Consider the following 19,905-nt stretch of genomic DNA (forward strand, 5'->3'; position numbering starts at 1 on the left):
AACATGATTCTCACAAGCTACTGGTTGGGGACCACTGGCCTAGGGAAAGTTGCCATTATTAGAGATTAGTGATGAGTGACATTTTTTGATGCCCATAGAAAATGTTTTCAAGCGACTTCAATACATTCGTAATATCCGCTTACCCTGGCGGTCTAGTGGGGCAGGGAAGCCCGCCATGTGGTTGATGTTTCTCCGATGCTGGTTCCTCCTATGGTGCGTGCGGCACACACTTCCGGATTTTACACGACATGATGCGAAATTCAAAGGTATCTAAAGGGGCTTTGAATATGAATTCAATGCCCGTTGTTAGGTTCTACTTGTTAGTTTCCTGGGTGATTATTCTTCGTGACTCCTTCTTTGATCGTCCTGTTATTGGCCCTTGCCTGCCTGCTGACTATTTCAAACTCTCCACTCTAACCCTTGCCTGCCTGCTGACTATTCACAACTCTCTAATCTGATCCTCGCCTGACTGCTGATTATTCTGAACTCTCTAATCTGATCCTTGCCTGTCTGATCATTCCTTGAAATCTGCCTGCCCCGACCCGGTCTGTCTGATTATTCTTCAACTCTGCTTGTGCTGGCCTGGCCTGCCTGACCATGCTTAACCATCTGGCCTGTCTTCCATCCTATCTCCTTGGTAAAACGATTGTGCCTCTTTGCTCGTCCAGAACCCTTTGCTTGGCTCCTCTCTTAATAAGACCTGGCAGCATCCAATTAGCGGAGGGCTCCTCCCGAAATGAAAGGCGGCTGTTAAAGGCAGAAGCAAGAGCCGAGACCAGGGAGCCTAGCATTGGTTCTGGATTTAGGGTGCAGAAAGTGACAGCATTTTGGCCAATTCTCTCCGTTTCGCGAATTTTTGGAGAAGCGAAAAGGGTCAGATTCACCCATCACTACAGTAGAGATACCAGCAGAAATGTATGCTTTCCCCTGTTATCTATTTAACAGAGAATAATTCAGAGGAAATTCTGTTTATATATAAATATGGAGGTATTTGCCAAAAAAAAAGCCAGAAACAAAATCAACCTAAAAATGCCAATTCTAAGGGGTTTAATCCATGCCCCAGGTGCCCAGGTGTTTATTTGCATGATGGAAAGAGCAACTGCCAGTGAAAGTGATATAGATATAGTAGGATTGTGCTCTGTAGTGTAAGTAATGTAGCAGTGGGTGTGTAACAGCAGCACAACTCTACATACAACAGCATGAGTGAGGCAGACAGAAATAATCAGAGAGGGAGGTGAAGGGGGAGCAGTTGCCTAAAGGTCTTGTATGTCAGACTTGCGACTGTCTGCTGCATCTGGAGAGAAAGACGTGCCAGTGTCCTGAGTAATACACTGAGCCACGACACCGACACAGGGCAGCGACTTTCCTCTAGCGCGAAATGACAGATTTATGCCTTAAAAATGAGAAGCATTAAACGGAGTCCTTGAGTCAGCAAGACAAGACTGTAGTCCCCTGTCAAGTCAAGGTCTGAGACGCTCGCAAGGAACAGTGTTGACTTTCCGTAAGTTCTTACTGTGCCTAATGTGTATCTGGGACTGATCAGCCCCCCTGGTGGACCCCCAGCCTTAGTTATGATGCATGAAGGAGAAAGGTTTGTGGGCGCCGCTTCCTCCTCTTGTTATCCCAGAGGGGCGACGTTGTGCGGCTGCGATCTGACAGTTGCGCTTCCAGCACGGAGCGGGGCTTTCCAGCCGAGTAAAGAAAATAACGCAGGGGGTTAGATCGTCTACTTCTCATGGGGGGCTGACGAGTAACTGGCGCTGGAATATGTACCAGCCTTTTCAGCACTTGGACAGCGATCAAGTCGCAAGCTGGCAGTCGCCGGAGATGCTGATGAACAAAAGCGTGTCCCGAGAATCGCAGCGCAGAAAAGAACTGGTGGCGGGGCAAATAGTAACCGGGAGCCTCCTGCTGCTGCTCATCTTCTGGACTCTATTTGGGAACATCTTGGTGTGTACAGCGGTCATGCGATTCAGGCACTTGCGCAGCAGGGTGACCAACATCTTCATCGTGTCTCTGGCTGTGTCAGATCTTCTGGTGGCCCTCCTGGTGATGCCATGGAAAGCTGTAGCCGAGGTGGCAGGTCACTGGCCGTTTGGGGCATTTTGTGACATCTGGGTGGCCTTTGATATTATGTGCTCCACAGCCTCCATACTCAACTTGTGTGTCATCAGCGTTGACAGATACTGGGCCATCTCCAGCCCTTTCAGGTACGAGAGGAAAATGACCCAAAGGGTGGCTCTGTTAATGATCAGCACTGCCTGGGCTCTCTCTGTCTTGATATCCTTTATACCAGTGCAGTTGAGTTGGCACAAAAGTGAAACAGAAGACCACCTATTGAGCAATCACTCAACTGGCAACTGTGACTCCAGCCTGAACAGGACTTATGCTATCTCCTCCTCCCTGATTAGCTTCTACATCCCTGTGGCGATCATGATTGTGACCTACACTAGGATATATAGGATTGCCCAGATTCAAATCAAGAGGATCTCCACCTTGGAAAGAGCTGCCGAGCATGCTCAAAGCTGTAGGAGCAACAGGGTGGATTCATGCAGCAGGCACCACCAAACTAGTCTGAGAACTTCCATTAAAAAAGAGACCAAAGTTCTAAAGACTCTGTCCATCATTATGGGCGTGTTTGTGTGCTGCTGGCTGCCGTTCTTCATCTTGAACTGCATGGTTCCATTCTGTGATAGGTCTCCTGGCCACCCACAAGCAGGACTTCCTTGTGTAAGTGAGACCACCTTTGATATCTTTGTCTGGTTTGGTTGGGCTAACTCCTCCTTGAACCCAATCATCTATGCTTTCAACGCTGACTTCAGGAAGGTCTTCTCCAGTCTTCTGGGTTGTGGGCATTGGTGCTCCACCACCCCTGTGGAGACTGTCAACATCAGCAATGAACTGATTTCCTACAACCAAGACACCCTATTCCACAAGGATATTGTAACTGCTTATGTCAACATGATTCCCAACGTTGTGGATTGTATAGATGACAATGAGGACGCTTTCGACCACATGTCCCAAATATCTCAAACCTCTGCAAACAATGAGCTTGCCACCGACTCCATGTGTGAACTTGACAGTGAAGTGGATATCTCCTTACACAAAATAACGCCATCCATGTCAAACGGTATTCATTAAGGGGGTGTATTTATTTAGGAGGATAATATATTTGAATGTATATCTCGTATTTGCCTTGATCTTTTTTGTTTTTGCTATGCCTGAAATTGCTTTATTTAAAAGAAAAACCTCTGTTACTTTAAATATTCATAAACTACAACTCCCAATATCCCCCCTGCATTACATGAGTTATTGAAGGGAACTGTAGTTCTGAAACATCTGAATTGATTAAAGGGGTTGTTCACCTTTGAGTTAACTTTTAGTAAGATGTAGAGAGTGAAATTCTGAGACAATTTGCATTTGGTTTTCATGTTTTATTATTTGTGGTTTTTGAGTTATTTAGCTGTTTTTTCAACACGTCTCCAAATTGCTGTTTAAGTAATCTGGTTGCTAGGGGTCCAAATTAACCTAACAACCATGCCCTGATTTGAACAAGAGACCAGAATATAAATAGGAGAGGACCTGAAAGTTTGAGTAATAAAAAGTAACAATAACAATACATTTGTAGCTTTACAGAGCAGTTGTTTTTAGATGGGGTCGGTGACCCCCCCATTTGAAAGATGGAAAGAATTAGAAAAAAAGTCAAATAATTGAAAAACTATTACAAATGAATAATGGAGTCCAGTTGAAAAATTGCTTAGAATTAGGGATGCACCGAATCCACTATTTTGGATTCGGTCGAACCCCCGAATCCTTTGCGAAAGATTTGGCCGAATACCATACTGAATCCGAATTTGCATATGCAAATTAGGGGTGGAAAGGGGAAAACATTTTTTACTTCCTTGTTTTGTGACAAAAAGTCATGCTATCTCCCTCCCCCGCCCTAATTTGCATACGCAAATTAGAATTTAGCTTTGGTTCGGCCGGGCAGAAGGATTGGGCGGAATCTGAATCCTGCTGAAAAGGGCCGAATCCTGGCCGAGTCCCAAACGATTTCTGGATTCGGTGCATCCCTACTTAAGGTGGTCATACACGGGCAGATAAAGCTGCCAATGTCGGTTGTTTGGAACAATTTGTCAGCTTATCTGCCCGTGTATGGGGGCTTCCGACGGGTCTTCCCGATCGATATCTGGCCACGATATCGTTCGGGAAGGTTTGATTTTTAACCGACCGACCCGTCGGAGCCTCTTGGTGTATCGCAATTTCATCGTTTGGCCATACGGCCGAACGTTCGAATTACCCCCGATATAGCCATGCCGTTAGTGGCATATCGGGTTTGGCGATGTCGACCAAACGAGCGAATCTTTGAGTCTATGGCCAGCTTAAATGAGAGGAAGCAACAGAATTAGCCATTCAATAACATACTAAAAGTTAAATAAAAAGGTGCAGCACCCCTTTAAGTTTGCCTTACATCTTATGCTGGAGAAGCAGACTAAGGAAAACATTGATTCTGTTGGTAACAATTATTGCTTTGCTGCACGAGATATCTAACTACTTGTAGTAGGTTACTTGTAGTAGGTTAAAATGAAGTCCATTGTTTACAGTGGGAGACAAGCTGTGCCCTAATTAATGTGGCAAGCCCCATAGCAAAAAATGACACCTATTCTTGCATACTACCAGTGGTTAAATAGTTAATTTGGGTTGGAAAAAGAAGGACAGTAGTCTACCATGGTCAATCCCTCCAAATGACCCTCAGCATATATCTATATACACCTACCTATAACTGGTTAAGTAGTTTCTTATGTGGCACAGCCTTGCACAATGCTACAGATGAGCTTTTCCATTCACTGATACCTTATTGGCTGAAGGCATTTTTCTGAGTTAATTTAAACAGAAATCGTTTAATTTTGATTTTGAAAATTGCCCAAACTGGACAATACTATTTGTCCGTCTGTATCCAGTTTAAGATTATATTTGTTCAGTCTTGCCGTGTGGAATGTTAATTGTTCTCTAGTCTCGGGTTGCCCCTCACTCTCATGCTATACTGGCACGTGGGTGGGATACACTGGGAGACCCTCTGCAGTGGGAAGTTCTCAGTCATGCTAAAGAATTGTCGTGAAAGATGGATCAGCACTGAAACTTTGTCTGTAATATATATATCTATATTTTGGTAAATAAAGGGGCTGTGGTGTTTGATTGTATAAGGACAACAAAAGTGCCCAAATTGACCCATGTCTGTATTGGCATTTGTACCTAAAGGATTTTATTGGCTGGAAGTAGCATTCCAGCAAATAGAGTTTCAGCAGATGCTAAATCTTCTTCTGTAACAACAATAGGCACTAGTGATTGGCGAATAAATTCAGCAGGCGCGAATTTCTGAGTTTCACCGCCGGCGATTGAATACGCAAAACTCCTGTGAAAATTCGCCGGTGTCCAAAAAACTTGGACGTGCATCAGAAAAGTCACTTGTGTTAAAGTCGTAGTGCGTCAACACTATTCGGGTGCCCATTGACTTTAACCCGAGCGTCAAAATCACACATTTTTCGTGGTTTTGGCGAATTTCCCGGGAAATACTTCATTTTTTTGGCGAAGCAAAATAGTAGAAATTCGCCAATCACTTATAGCCACCTTTTTTTTTAAAGGGGCAGAGATTTCTCTGCATCATGGTTAAATGGACGGTGCACCTGCAAGCAGCCAACGCAGTTACAATACTCCTTCTCTTTATAATAAATACAAATTCTTCAAAGGAAAAACCCTCCTTTTTCTCCATCTCAATTGCTTTACTGCAGTGTGACCTGAGTGATTAACTTGAAAGATAAAGTTGCAATACCATTTAGAATTCACTTTAACCAGTAGCATAACTAGATGTTACTGGGTCCCAGGGCATATTCAATTTGGGGCCCCAAAACATTGGTAAGTTGACCTATTTTACCAAGATATATGAAAGTTGCTCATGAATTTTGGCCTGTCTGGGCCCCTTACACTCCTGGGGCCCCCTGCGTTTTCTGTAATTACACCCCTGACTTTAACTCAAGAATTGTTCTGCAACTCAGTAAATTAATAGGAGCGGCTGCAGGGGAAGATTAATGAAGGTGGGCACGCTGATCTCCGTGAAAGCACAGAGGGGGCGGTGGGCTCACAGCAACATAAATACTGTGCAAATTAATTAAAAATCCAGCTTGTCACATGCAGCAATGCAGGCTGTTTATGGGGGTCAGATGTGTATGTACATGCAAGTTTTTTCTTATATTCACAGAAATTAACTTTTTCCCTGAACTGGTAAAACTTGTGTGTTTGCTTCAGAAACACTACTATAGTTCATATAAACAAGCTGCTGTGTAGCAATGGTGGAAACTGCAAAAAGCCTACTATATGGCACAGGTTAAATAGTGGATAACAGATAACACCATTATTTTCTACAGAGCTTATCTGCTGTGTAATATGAGCCTTTTCTCCTTTGAATGGCTGCCCCCATTGCTACACAGCAGCTTATTTATATAAACAATTGTAGTGTTTTTCATGCAAACACACCAGTTTTACCAGTGCAGGGCAATACTGCTTTATATTTTTATTACTTTAAAACACTTTCATTTTTTTATGTTTCTGTTCCTTTAACTCTTCCAAATGGCAGACCCATAGGGGAATCAGGTACAGTATTGTAAATATATATCCATGCTGGACATTGCATAAGGTCCCTGGTAAAAGGGCACCGTACACTAAAGTATAGGTCGGGGACCTGTTATCCAGAATCCTCGGGACCTGGGGCTTTCCAGATAACGGATCTATCTGTAATTTGGATCTTCGTACTTTAAGTCCTCTAGAAAATCATTTAAACATTAAATAAACCCAATAGGCTGGTTTTGCCTCCCATAAGGATTAATTATATCTTAGTTCGGATCAAGTACAGGGCACTGTTTTATTATTACTGAGAAATAGGAAATCATTTTTTAAAACTCAGGTTATTTGGATAAAATGGAGTTTATGGGATACGGCCATTCCAGAATTCTGATCTTTCTGGATAACGAGTTTCCGGATAACGGATCCCATACCTGTACAATACACAAGCACACACGTGTACTCTGTCCGTCCTCATATAAACAGTGCAATTCAATAATATATATATATGTATCAGGTAAGTGTGCCGTGCCCTGTATTCCCACTTATATCAGCCCAGGGGAGGAAACCTGCAAACATAGATGAAGCAGCTCCCAATGAGATATTTGTGAACTGCGACTGTTCAGATCAATGCTAATTGCTTGCTTTGTTACTGAATATCCCCCTTGGTGGCTTTCTACCCTTCTAATTAACCTTTCTTTGTATAGTACTGATATACTTGTGCAGAGCTTTACACAAAAACTGATGTCCCAGTGGAGCTTACAATTGAATTACCCTATCAGTTGTGTATTTAACCAGTAAATAAGATGCTAGTTAACCTGCTCTTTCCAGGAAACCCACAGAAACAAGGGGGTAACATACATATCAATGAGCATAGTGCCCTGGTCAGAAGAAAAACCAATGCCCTAGGACTGCAGCAACACTAACCATAGTATCCCTCCCCATGCTCTCTGCTATCAAAGCATTTCTGACTGCTGTTGTTTAGTGATGGGCGAATTTGGGGCGTTTCGCTTTGCCGAAAAATTCGCGAAAATATGTCGGCGTCTCATTTTTGATGCCGGCTTCCGTTTTTGACACCGGCGAATTTTCGTGGCGGTTTTGCGATTTCACCGCAAATTTGCACCTGGCGAATAAATTCGCCCATCACTACTGTTGTTCTATCAGTGCCAGAACTGTGCCAATCGAAACGCCTTTCCCACCTGTACTTACGTATGCAAGGGTATTACTAAAGCATGCCTAGTGGGGCCATAAGCATTCAGAATAGCTCAGCATATTCACACACAACTAGGGTTGCCACCTGGCCAGTTTTTTACTGGCTAATCCCAATGTTATTAATAGGGAAAAAAGATAAATATATAGGTGGCAACCCTACACACAACACATAGTGGGCTATTTATTAAAGTCTAATTTTTTTCTAGTCGGAGTTATAAAGGAGAAAAACACAATGTTTTGTAAGGAAAAAAAGACTCGATTTTTTTCGAGATTTATTATTAAAAGTCAGAATAAAAAAATACCCCATCACAAACCTGCCGAGGTCATGTAGAAGTCAATGGCAGATTTACAATTGGAAGATATCATGATCTGCAATAGGTTTCGTACAATAATCTAAAAAAAAAAAAGTGTGGTTTTCAGGTGATAATCTGAAAAAAATCTGAGTTTTCGGGTGTCAAATAGTGATGGACGAATTTAGTCAACGGCGCGGATTTGCTGCGAATTTGCCCATGGAAATTCGTTGGCGAAAATTCAACGGCGTCAAAAGAATTTTGCAGCAATGAATAGTATGCGCAACTTGCCTTCATATTACGTTTATCAAATAAGAATCATACTAAATAAATGTATATTAAATATATATCAGAGTATAACCTCACACAGTAGGGTGCTCTATTTTTTTTTTTACGTATCAAATTATTAAGAAGAAAACTGAATGCGGTACATCTTGGAAAATATTAAAATGGAACCTTTATTCTATATAACTAATTACATACAAACTTACAAACAAGTAACTAATTACTTACGAGTGGATATAGTGATGGGCGAATTTGTGGCGTTTTGCTTTGCCGAAAAATTAGGGAATTTCCCGAGAAATTAGTGAAACGGCGATAAATTAGCGAAACGCCGCCGGCGTCTCGTTTTTGATGCCTGCGTCTGATTGTGATGTCTGATTGAGATGTGATTTTTGTTGGTATATTAATGTACGAATTTTAGGAGACTGAACAAAAGTTATGTTTTAATACTTCTCAAGGTGTTCCACATTTAGGGGGTCATTTATCTAAATCCTAATCTTTCAGATTTTTTTTATTTTTTTTTTTATTTATATTTTTATTTGCATTTTTTTTTTTTTTCACATTTGCAAAAACAAACATTACAACTTGCCCACATAGGGCCATATCACAGTACAATTGGCAAGAGAAGGCATAATCTGAGCACCATACAGCATCCATACATCAACATGTTATTTTCCTACTATGCTCCTCCATTCAGTCATGTAGCCACATGGTATTGCCAAAATATAAAGGTACATCTACACAGTTATTCTAGTGTCCCTGCACCACCCTCAACTCCCAGCTGTGTGTTTAGGTTACCGCCCTGCACATCCTGTACATGCCAGTTACATATCTTATAGACCCCATAAATCCCAAATTACACGGTCCCCCGCTGCAACTCCAACAGATCCCAATTACACCAAATTCTATCAAATACATCCATGGTATTGTGTTTCAGTGCCGTCAGACAATCCATTCTGCGAATATATTTCATTCTATCTAGGAACTCCTGTTCTGTGGGAGGTCTAGGGGCCTTCCAGTGTTTCGCCACTACACCCCTTGCTGCCGTCAGGATGTGATTAACCATCCTCTGCGATGGGTTTGGCAATTTCGGAATTCTATCTCCTAAGACAAAGACCATAGGGTCAAGGTGCACCGTCACCATTATCACCCGTTCCATATATCCCTGTATCATCTTCCAGTAGCTATCTAGTTTTGAACATCCCCAAAACATATGCAGTAAGGAACCCTCTTGGTCTTTACACCTCCAACACACAGGAGTGGAGGAATCAGGAAACAGTTTATGTAGCAAAACTGGGGTATGATTCTTTCAGATTTTTTAAATAAGAAATGTCTGACCAAACTAGAATCCACGATTCAACCTTATTTATTATTTAAAAAGCTTGATCTAATCGGATTGTGTAAAATAGTTTTTTTTCCGGTCTTTTTCCCTGAAAAGCTGAGCTTTCAGTTTTTTTTTTTTTGTTTAATTTTCAGGCTAATTCCAGCACAGACCACAGAAACTTCCAAATAGGATAGGGACCTCTCCCATTGACTAAAGGTGGCCATACACGGGCCGATAAAAGCTTATTGGCCCGTGTATGGGGCCCCCCGACGGGCTTCACCGATCGAGATCTGGCCGAAAATCGGGCAGATCTCGATCGGATGGGACGATAAATCCCGTTGGATCGCGGCCGCATCTGTTCGTTGATGCAGTCCCACGATCCGACCCCCGTTTTCCATGCGTTAGGATCCGATCGTTGGGCCCTAGGGCCCACGATCGGATCAGCCCGATATTGCCCACCTCAAGGTGGGCATATCGGGGAGAGATCCGCTCATTTGCGACATCGCCAAATGAGAGGATCTCTCAGTGTATGGCCACCTTTAAAGTATATACAACCTTGACTGGTCGGAGATGGTGATTTTCAGATTTTTCTATTTTTCGGATTTTGCAGCATCGGGCTCATGAATCTCGAAAAATTCAAGTTTAAAAGAAAAAAAAAGCCTGACCAGATAAATTCAGAGTTTAGTACACGACCCCCTTAAAGTATCTTTCTAACAATATGATATATAAATATGGATACCAGCTTGCCTGAGTGTGCTGGTCACGTGCGAAATGCCTTAAGCACCCATGATGAGCACCTCATCTAATTCATTGGTAGATTAATATTATATGACATAAGATATTAATGGCAGAAAATGGTCATGCTTCATGGGTTCCTATTTCATGACTAAGCCATTTGATGGAAACATATTAGAAGGTAGCCTTTTACTTTGCTGCTCCCCCTTCGGAATATTCATGTATAGGAAGCCCCTTGCCATTTTGCAGGTGTGTATGGACATGTTTTGCCTATAAATATAGATTTCTATTGTTGCCTTAGTGCACATAAAGGAACATAATGTCCATCATGAGAACAAAGCTCCTGAATATGAATGTAGGGTTTATTTTAAATTTGTGCCAAAAATTTTATTTAGACTTATGCTTGAATATTGCTGGGCAGTTTCCTGTAAAGAATATATAAACATTTGCTTCTGCTACTCTATATTATAATAGCTCTTCCCCATACTGTAGTGGGGTACATAACAGAGTGAGAAACAAGACTTTGAATAACATTTCATTTCATTCCTCCTGTTTAGAAAGAGAAGCAAGATTGGAAGTGAGAGGTGTATTACTCATCTCTGGAATTATACGCCTCCCCCTCCAAGACCATAAATATTGAATGGACGGTTTCAAATGAGTAATTCTCACTTGTGCTTTCCCTATTAGAAATTCTTTCCAATGGCCCCATGATATTTGTTTTTTTACAGGGCATCACTGTTGGCTTATTAGGAAAGAAAAAAAGCAGAATCTCTAGGTAGCCAATGTATATTTATTGAAAATAAACATTTTGTGAAATGAAACAAAGCAATTCCACCTAATTTTTGGGCAGATAGTTGGGCAGATCAGTTGGTGGACCCCATACATAGGCAGATACCCACGTATGACCATTTGTAGGCTGGGAAGTCCAAAATTTCAAATTCCAAAATAGATATGACTTACTAAGAAGTGAAAGGGATTTTTTTGTATTGTGAGCATGTCTAGGTGGACATGGGAATGGTGGAGGCAGCTTAGGGACATGGCCAAGTGATAGGGTTGTCACCTGTCCAGATTTCACCTGAACAGACTAGTTTTTTAAAGGTCTGTCTAAGTTAAAAATCCTGTCTGGATTTACTTGAAGGAGAATTCAACTCTAAAGTAAAAAAAACCCTACCCCCCTACCCTACATAGACCCCCTCCCTCCTCCTCCCCCCCAGCCTATATGCCCCCCGGGCAAATGCCCCTAACTCTTTACTTACCCCTCAGTGCAGATTCTGTCCAGCGGAGTTCATGGGCGCCATCTTCTTCTCTTCAGTAATCTTCGGGAAGTAAGTGCCGTATCGCAAGTGCGCAATTGGAATATTCTCCGAAAGTGATGAAAATTGCCAAAGCACCGCTCTCATTCCAAAGATTACAGAAGAGCCGGAAGATGGCTGCCGTGAATTCCAGTGGACAAAATCTGCACCAAGGGGTAAGTAAAGAGTTAGAGACATTTGCCCGGGGTATTCTTCTTTAAGGTGGCCATACACGAGTCATTTAGACCGATTCAGCAGCTTATCTGCCAGTGTATGGGGGCTTCCGACGGGTCTCCCCGATCGATATCTGGCCAGGACATCGATTGGGGAGGTTTGATTTTTCTGCTAGTTGATGCGGTCCTCGTACCATCAGCGACCCTTCTCTTTTTTGTAATCCATTTGTTTGGCCCTAGTAGGGCCAAACATGCGGACTTACCCTGCCGTTGGTTGGCAAATCCGGGAAAGATCCTCTCATTTGGCAACCTCACCAAATGAGTGGATGTTTTCGTGTATGGCCTCCTTTAGTTGGAATTTCAGTCTGGATTCTGAATTGAATGGTGCTGTGATCAGACAATCGCTGCATCTTAACCATGCCTACCTGATGTCATAGATCCACCCCTGAGATCTAAGCTTCCCCGCCTCTGATGTTATTCACCCCCCAGTGTCACCTCAGACTTCCAAGCCACTAAAGGTTATAACCTTTCCAGGTGAGGAGGGTGATATTTTGTATGGGGAAATGCTATAAGACGGACAGTGTCCACCAGAGAAACTTGGACCATGGGCCACCAAATCTTCATTATGGTCCACCTACAGCCGTGGCCTAATATGTCCTGATTTTTCATTTTTATTTTGATAGGAGGGATGGTTTCTGGCTGGGATTCTAGATATCTATTAACTAGAACATCAGGAACACAGGGAGGATTTTGGACCTTAATAATTGGATTAATTAAAAGAGTGACAGAGATAAGGAATTTTTAGAAAAGCAAAGAAAAAAAATATGGTAGATCTGAAATTTGTAATTTGACAAAGCGGCAGTCGTTTAGAATTGTCTAATGTTAAAAAGAAGTGTATACAAATAATACAGAAAAGTACAAAATAAAGGGCCATTTCTTGAATATTTAAAAAGATACCATGTACACCGTATCAGCTGGCCCCTACCTACTGATTTCCAACCCAACGCCTCTCAGCTGTCTCGGGTTTCTGCTCCATCAGCATATCTCTCTCCAACAACATTCCAGAGAATGTTACAAAGTGATGATGTGGTTTTTACAGTCTTGTCAATAGTTCATTGGACTTGAACCGCATGTGGCTGCAGAAAATACATAAATACGCTCAGGATATTAAAGTTAAAGCACCTCACAAGTCACCAGAGGCGTATTCATTATAGTCACTATAAAGACGTTGAATTTACCAGCACTAGACTTTTCCCTGGAAAAGTATTAGTGACAAACTGATGTTGTGTTTTGATAGTTGCTTGGGAGCAAGTGCGATCACTGACAAAGGGCCCGGCCCTCTGCTCTGCTAAACCAGGCTCAGTGTCATGTCCTTGACCCAGCAACCAGCAATCTCCTGCCCAGAACACAATTAGCAGATAATTAGAGATGGCACTGGCCACTGCTGTCTGCCACCAGCCCATTGTACAGAATAATTTATCTCTTGGTTACAAAGCAACACAGCTCTCAAAGAAATTGTACTGAAATTGTAATGTACTCTATGCTCCTATATGCTTGTACATTGCCTTAACCATTGCAAATGATGGCACCCCCAATAAGTTATTAAACTTTAAGGAGTATATTTATCAAAGAGTGAAGTTAGAGATCGCCACACACTGCTAGAATGAAATTCCAGCACTCTCCATTCATTTTTATGGGATTTTGAAAGGCAAATTTATCCAAGGATGAACTTTTACCTATTGATAAATACTCTTTTAAGACTTTTAAACAAAATGTCCATGTTTATTAAAGGGATATTGTCATGGGAAAACACATCAGTTAATAGTGCTGCTCCAGCAGAATTCTGCACTGAAATCCATTTTTCCAAAGAGCAAACAGGTTGTGTTATATTCAATTTTGAGATCTGACATGGGGTTAGACATATTGTCAGTTTCCCAGGTGCCCCCAGTCATGTGACTTGTGTTCTGATAAACTTCAGTCACTCTTTACTGCTGTACTGCAAGTTGGAGTGATATCACCCCCTCCCCCCCCCACAGCAGCCTAACAACAGAACTGCTGGGAAGGTAACCAGATAACAGCTCCCTAACACAATATAACAGCTCCCTGGTAGATCTAAGAACAGCACTCAATAGTAAAAGCCAAGTACCACTGAGACACATGCAGTTACATTAAGTAGGAGAAATAACAGCCTGCCAGAAAGTAGTTCCATCAGTGCAGGCACAAGTCACATGACTGGGGGCAGCTGGGAATCCTGTCTGGATTTACTTGAAGGAGAATTCAACTCTAAAGTAAAAAAAACCCTACCCCCCTACCCTACATAGACCCCCTCCCTCCTCCTCCCCCCCAGCCTATATGCCCCCCGGGCAAATGCCCCTAACTCTTTACTTACCCCTCAGTGCAGATTCTGTCCAGCGGAGTTCATGGGCGCCATCTTCTTCTCTTCAGTAATCTTCGGGAAGTAAGTGCCGTATCGCAAGTGCGCAATTGGAATATTCTCCGAAAGTGATGAAAATTGCCAAAGCACCGCTCTCATTCCAAAGATTACAGAAGAGCCGGAAGATGGCTGCCGTGAATTCCAGTGGACAAAATCTGCACCAAGGGGTAAGTAAAGAGTTAGAGACATTTGCCCGGGGTATTCTTCTTTAAGGTGGCCATACACGAGTCATTTAGACCGATTCAGCAGCTTATCTGCCAGTGTATGGGGGCTTCCGACGGGTCTCCCCGATCGATATCTGGCCAGGACATCGATTGGGGAGGTTTGATTTTTCTGCTAGTTGATGCGGTCCTCGTACCATCAGCGACCCTTCTCTTTTTTGTAATCCATTTGTTTGGCCCTAGTAGGGCCAAACATGCGGACTTACCCTGCCGTTGGTTGGCAAATCCGGGAAAGATCCTCTCATTTGGCAACCTCACCAAATGAGTGGATGTTTTCGTGTATGGCCTCCTTTAGTTGGAATTTCAGTCTGGATTCTGAATTGAATGGTGCTGTGATCAGACAATCGCTGCATCTTAACCATGCCTACCTGATGTCATAGATCCACCCCTGAGATCTAAGCTTCCCCGCCTCTGATGTTATTCACCCCCCAGTGTCACCTCAGACTTCCAAGCCACTAAAGGTTATAACCTTTCCAGGTGAGGAGGGTGATATTTTGTATGGGGAAATGCTATAAGACGGACAGTGTCCACCAGAGAAACTTGGACCATGGGCCACCAAATCTTCATTATGGTCCACCTACAGCCGTGGCCTAATATGTCCTGATTTTTCATTTTTATTTTGATAGGAGGGATGGTTTCTGGCTGGGATTCTAGATATCTATTAACTAGAACATCAGGAACACAGGGAGGATTTTGGACCTTAATAATTGGATTAATTAAAAGAGTGACAGAGATAAGGAATTTTTAGAAAAGCAAAGAAAAAAAATATGGTAGATCTGAAATTTGTAATTTGACAAAGCGGCAGTCGTTTAGAATTGTCTAATGTTAAAAAGAAGTGTATACAAATAATACAGAAAAGTACAAAATAAAGGGCCATTTCTTGAATATTTAAAAAGATACCATGTACACCGTATCAGCTGGCCCCTACCTACTGATTTCCAACCCAACGCCTCTCAGCTGTCTCGGGTTTCTGCTCCATCAGCATATCTCTCTCCAACAACATTCCAGAGAATGTTACAAAGTGATGATGTGGTTTTTACAGTCTTGTCAATAGTTCATTGGACTTGAACCGCATGTGGCTGCAGAAAATACATAAATACGCTCAGGATATTAAAGTTAAAGCACCTCACAAGTCACCAGAGGCGTATTCATTATAGTCACTATAAAGACGTTGAATTTACCAGCACTAGACTTTTCCCTGGAAAAGTATTAGTGACAAACTGATGTTGTGTTTTGATAGTTGCTTGGGAGCAAGTGCGATCACTGACAAAGGGCCCGGCCCTCTGCTCTGCTAAACCAGGCTCAGTGTCATGTCCTTGACCCAGCAACCAGCAATCTCCTGCCCAGAACACAATTAGCAGATAATTAGAGATGGCACTGGCCACTGCTGTCTGCCACCAGCCCATTGTACAGAATAATTTATCTCTTGGTTACAAAGCAACACAGCTCTCAAAGAAATTGTACTGAAATTGTAATGTACTCTATGCTCCTATATGCTTGTACATTGCCTTAACCATTGCAAATGATGGCACCCCCAATAAGTTATTAAACTTTAAGGAGTATATTTATCAAAGAGTGAAGTTAGAGATCGCCACACACTGCTAGAATGAAATTCCAGCACTCTCCATTCATTTTTATGGGATTTTGAAAGGCAAATTTATCCAAGGATGAACTTTTACCTATTGATAAATACTCTTTTAAGACTTTTAAACAAAATGTCCATGTTTATTAAAGGGATATTGTCATGGGAAAACACATCAGTTAATAGTGCTGCTCCAGCAGAATTCTGCACTGAAATCCATTTTTCCAAAGAGCAAACAGGTTGTGTTATATTCAATTTTGAGATCTGACATGGGGTTAGACATATTGTCAGTTTCCCAGGTGCCCCCAGTCATGTGACTTGTGTTCTGATAAACTTCAGTCACTCTTTACTGCTGTACTGCAAGTTGGAGTGATATCACCCCCTCCCCCCCCCACAGCAGCCTAACAACAGAACTGCTGGGAAGGTAACCAGATAACAGCTCCCTAACACAATATAACAGCTCCCTGGTAGATCTAAGAACAGCACTCAATAGTAAAAGCCAAGTACCACTGAGACACATGCAGTTACATTAAGTAGGAGAAATAACAGCCTGCCAGAAAGTAGTTCCATCAGTGCAGGCACAAGTCACATGACTGGGGGCAGCTGGGAAACCGACAATATGTCTAGCCCCATGTCAGATTTCAAAATTGAATATAAAAAAATCTGTTTGCTCTTTAAGAAATATATTTCAGTGCAGAATTCTGCTGGAGCAGCACTATTAACTGATGCGTTTTGGAAAAAATATATTTTCCCATGACAGTATCCCTTTAAAATTACAAACACATCCTTCTCATACAAATATCACAAAAATCGAATGTTTCAATTACTTAGGTCCCAGTATAAGTGATGCAAAACTTAAAGCATTTGGGCCAAGCCCTTGATGAACGCCTACCATCCACACCATGCCTACATTCTTCCAAAACCTCTTCCCATCCCCATAATCCTTCACCCTTTTTAGGTTTTTAAACAAAGCTCCATTCTACTAAACTGTAATGTCATTTACTGCATCTGTGAGTTGAATATGCCACAACCCTGGACTCATAGACAACCCCCAATATGTAAAAAGTAGATGGAGACAGATCAGGATGGGCAGTAGCTATGCTGCAAAATATCCTTTTATTAGACACTACGGGGCAGATTTACATATGGTTGAATATCGAGTGTTAATTAACCCTCGATATTCGACTGCCGAAGGTAAATCCTTCGACTTCGAATATCGAAGTCAAAGGATTTACCGCAAATAGTTTGATCGAACGATCGAATGAAAAATGGATTTTAATCCATCGATCGAACGATTTTTCTATGAACAAAAAAAGCTTAGAAAGCCTATGGAGACCTTCTCCATAGGCTAACATTGAGGTTCGGTAGGTGGCGAAGTAGGGGGTCAAAGTTTTTTTTTAAAGAGACAGTACTTCGATTATTGAATGGTCGAATATTCAAACGATTTTTAGTTCGAATCGTTCTATTCGAAGTCGTAGTCGAAGGTCGAAGTAGCCAATTCAATGGTCGAAGTAGCCAAAAAAACATTCGAAATTCGAAGTTTTTTTTATTCTATTCCTTCACTCGAGCAAAGTAAATGTGCCCCTACATGTTTCCAGCAGAGTTGCCCCTTATGAAGTCTTCATAAAGTATATTGAGGTACCTAGAACGGGGTACAGTAGCAGACATTTAGGACAAAAAGTATATTCTGGGATAGATACTCCAACCTGTTGGAACAACTGATTGATCCCACATTATAGAGGTCATTAAGTTGTTCTGGTAGTGTACCCCCAAGTTTAAATAATTCAAATTATGCTATGATCCTAAAGGTGATAACATACAGTACAACACAGTTCTTCTTTTTTTATCATTAACCACATATACATGATAATATAGCATATTATGAAACATTTATAAATACATTTTTAAGCATTTTCTTTCATATTGAAGGCCTGTTTTCAAGTTGAACTAACCATTCGGACAACACAAAAGTTGGTTTGCACACAGACCTCACCACCACTAAGGATACACGGCCTTCTTAGAGGAGTAGAAGCTAAAGGCTGTTGTAGCAAAGGGAGGTGTAACTATATATTAATATACTTGGTTTGGAAATGGAGTTTGACAGACAGGTGCCACATACTTTTGGCTAAATTGTGCATAATTTAGTGGAAGGCTGCTAAGTAGTCACCCAGAGCAAAGTCCTCCCAAAGTCCTGAATACTTTCATAGTAGCTGAGGGTGAATTAAAGAAAGACATGTCCATCAAATTCAGATTTAGCCTCAAACAACTTCTAAGCTCAGTTCAGATCTTCTGAAATAGGCACATATCTGGAGAAAAAATAATCAAGTTCTGCCAACAGCCTAGAGCACTTGACAGTTTTGGAGAACATTTTCAAAATATAAATATCCTTTTATTTCTGTTTCCAGCACTGCAGTTGACGTACAGCTGACTCTTGAAAGAAAATGGTCTTCCTTTAATTTGAGCAAAACAAAACAACGATGAATAAATAAAAATTCTTATTGAAGAGATGATATTTTGAAGCTCTACTGTATCTACGTGGCTTCTGAGGATGCGGTATAGGCATGGAGGAGTATTGGTACCATCTTAAAATATTAACAATGTCCTGAAAATAGCAGCATGCTTGGATATACAGATATGGGACCTGTTATCCTCAATGCATGGGACCTGGGTTTTCAAATAAGGGATCTTTCTGTAATTTCGATCTCCATACTTTAGCTCTACAACTAAAAAATAATTTAAACATTAAATAAACTTAATAGCATTGTTTTGCCTTCAAAAGGACTAAGTATCTCTTATCTGGCATCAAATACTGTACATATTACAGAGAAAAAAGGAAATCATTTTAAAAATGTGAATTATTTAATTAAAATTGAGTCTATTGGAGATGGATTTCCAATAATTTGGAATTTTATGGATGAATAATTCTGTACTTGAACTGAGCTGGGATTGTTTGTATGTGTAGCCATATTGTAACCTGGATTTCCTAATTCACTGTTGCCTTTAGAGGGAATGTAACTGCCTACTGGTTGTTCCCCTGGAGAACCATAGTGGGAGAATTTAGGGCAGTCTCTCTCTTTGCAATGTCTTTGACTGTGTGTGGAGATAATCTAATGGCATTTAGAATTTAGGCATAAGGGTGGGTATGTGCAATTGCAATAGGGAGGAGGTCCCTGGAGTTTTTATAAATTGGTATAAGTGGGACCTGGAAACTAGTGATGTGCGGGTTGGGTAAAACCCGACTCGCACCCGACCCTGACCTGCCCTCCCTCCACCTGCGCCCATCTGCATCGACTTCTGGGTACCATTTATAGGCCCTCGCCAACCGGGACCAGCGTCACAAAAGTAGAGGAGTGAGCAGGTGCGTGGCTATAAAACCGGAAGCCAGAAGTCGGAAGCCAGCAGAGAGAGCAGGAAGAAGAGCTCGACCCTGACCTTCCCGCCACCCACAAATAGGGGTGCGAGGTCGGCCCGAACCCGACTGACCTGCGGGTATCGGGCTGGCCCACACATCTCTACTGGGAACAAGGATTAGCCAGTGCAGGGCTAGATCTAAATTCTATAAAGTTAATTAATTAATACTGTAAAATTAATTAATTAATACTGTATATTGATATTTATCAGTGCTAAAACAACTGCATTGTCATTGTTTTCACCTGTAGCATTTCGAGAAACCATACTCATATATTTCTATAGCACCAGCCTATTCTGCAGCGCTGTACAATAAATGGGTGTATACTTCGAACAA

The 19,905-nt window shown here is 41.7% G+C and overlaps 1 protein-coding gene across 1 annotated transcript; it reads left to right on the top strand.

Annotated features, from left to right (window-relative positions):
* Positions 1-1,139: 1,139 nt before the first annotated feature.
* drd5.S (dopamine receptor D5 S homeolog) lies at positions 1,140-18,684 on the top strand. The gene is made up of 2 exons (XM_018242660.2): positions 1,140-3,130; positions 18,566-18,684. Exons 1-2 carry the CDS (start codon positions 1,768-1,770, stop codon positions 18,586-18,588), a joined length of 1,386 nt encoding a protein of 461 aa, XP_018098149.2. The 5' UTR covers positions 1,140-1,767; the 3' UTR covers positions 18,589-18,684.
* Positions 18,685-19,905: the final 1,221 nt, after the last annotated feature.

Source organism: Xenopus laevis, chromosome 1S (genome assembly GCF_017654675.1).
Source record: "Xenopus laevis strain J_2021 chromosome 1S, Xenopus_laevis_v10.1, whole genome shotgun sequence".
NCBI lineage: Eukaryota > Metazoa > Chordata > Amphibia > Anura > Pipidae > Xenopus > Xenopus laevis.

Excerpts from the sequence above, each read along its gene's own strand:
- drd5.S (XM_018242660.2), top strand. The coding sequence starts at position 1,768 with ATGTACCAGCCTTTTCAGCACTTGGACAGCGATCAAGTCGCAAGCTGG. Across the intron at positions 3,131-18,565 it reads AACGCCATCCATGTCAAACG|CACTGCAGTTGACGTACAGC; the intron begins GTATTCATTAAG and ends TTCTGTTTCCAG.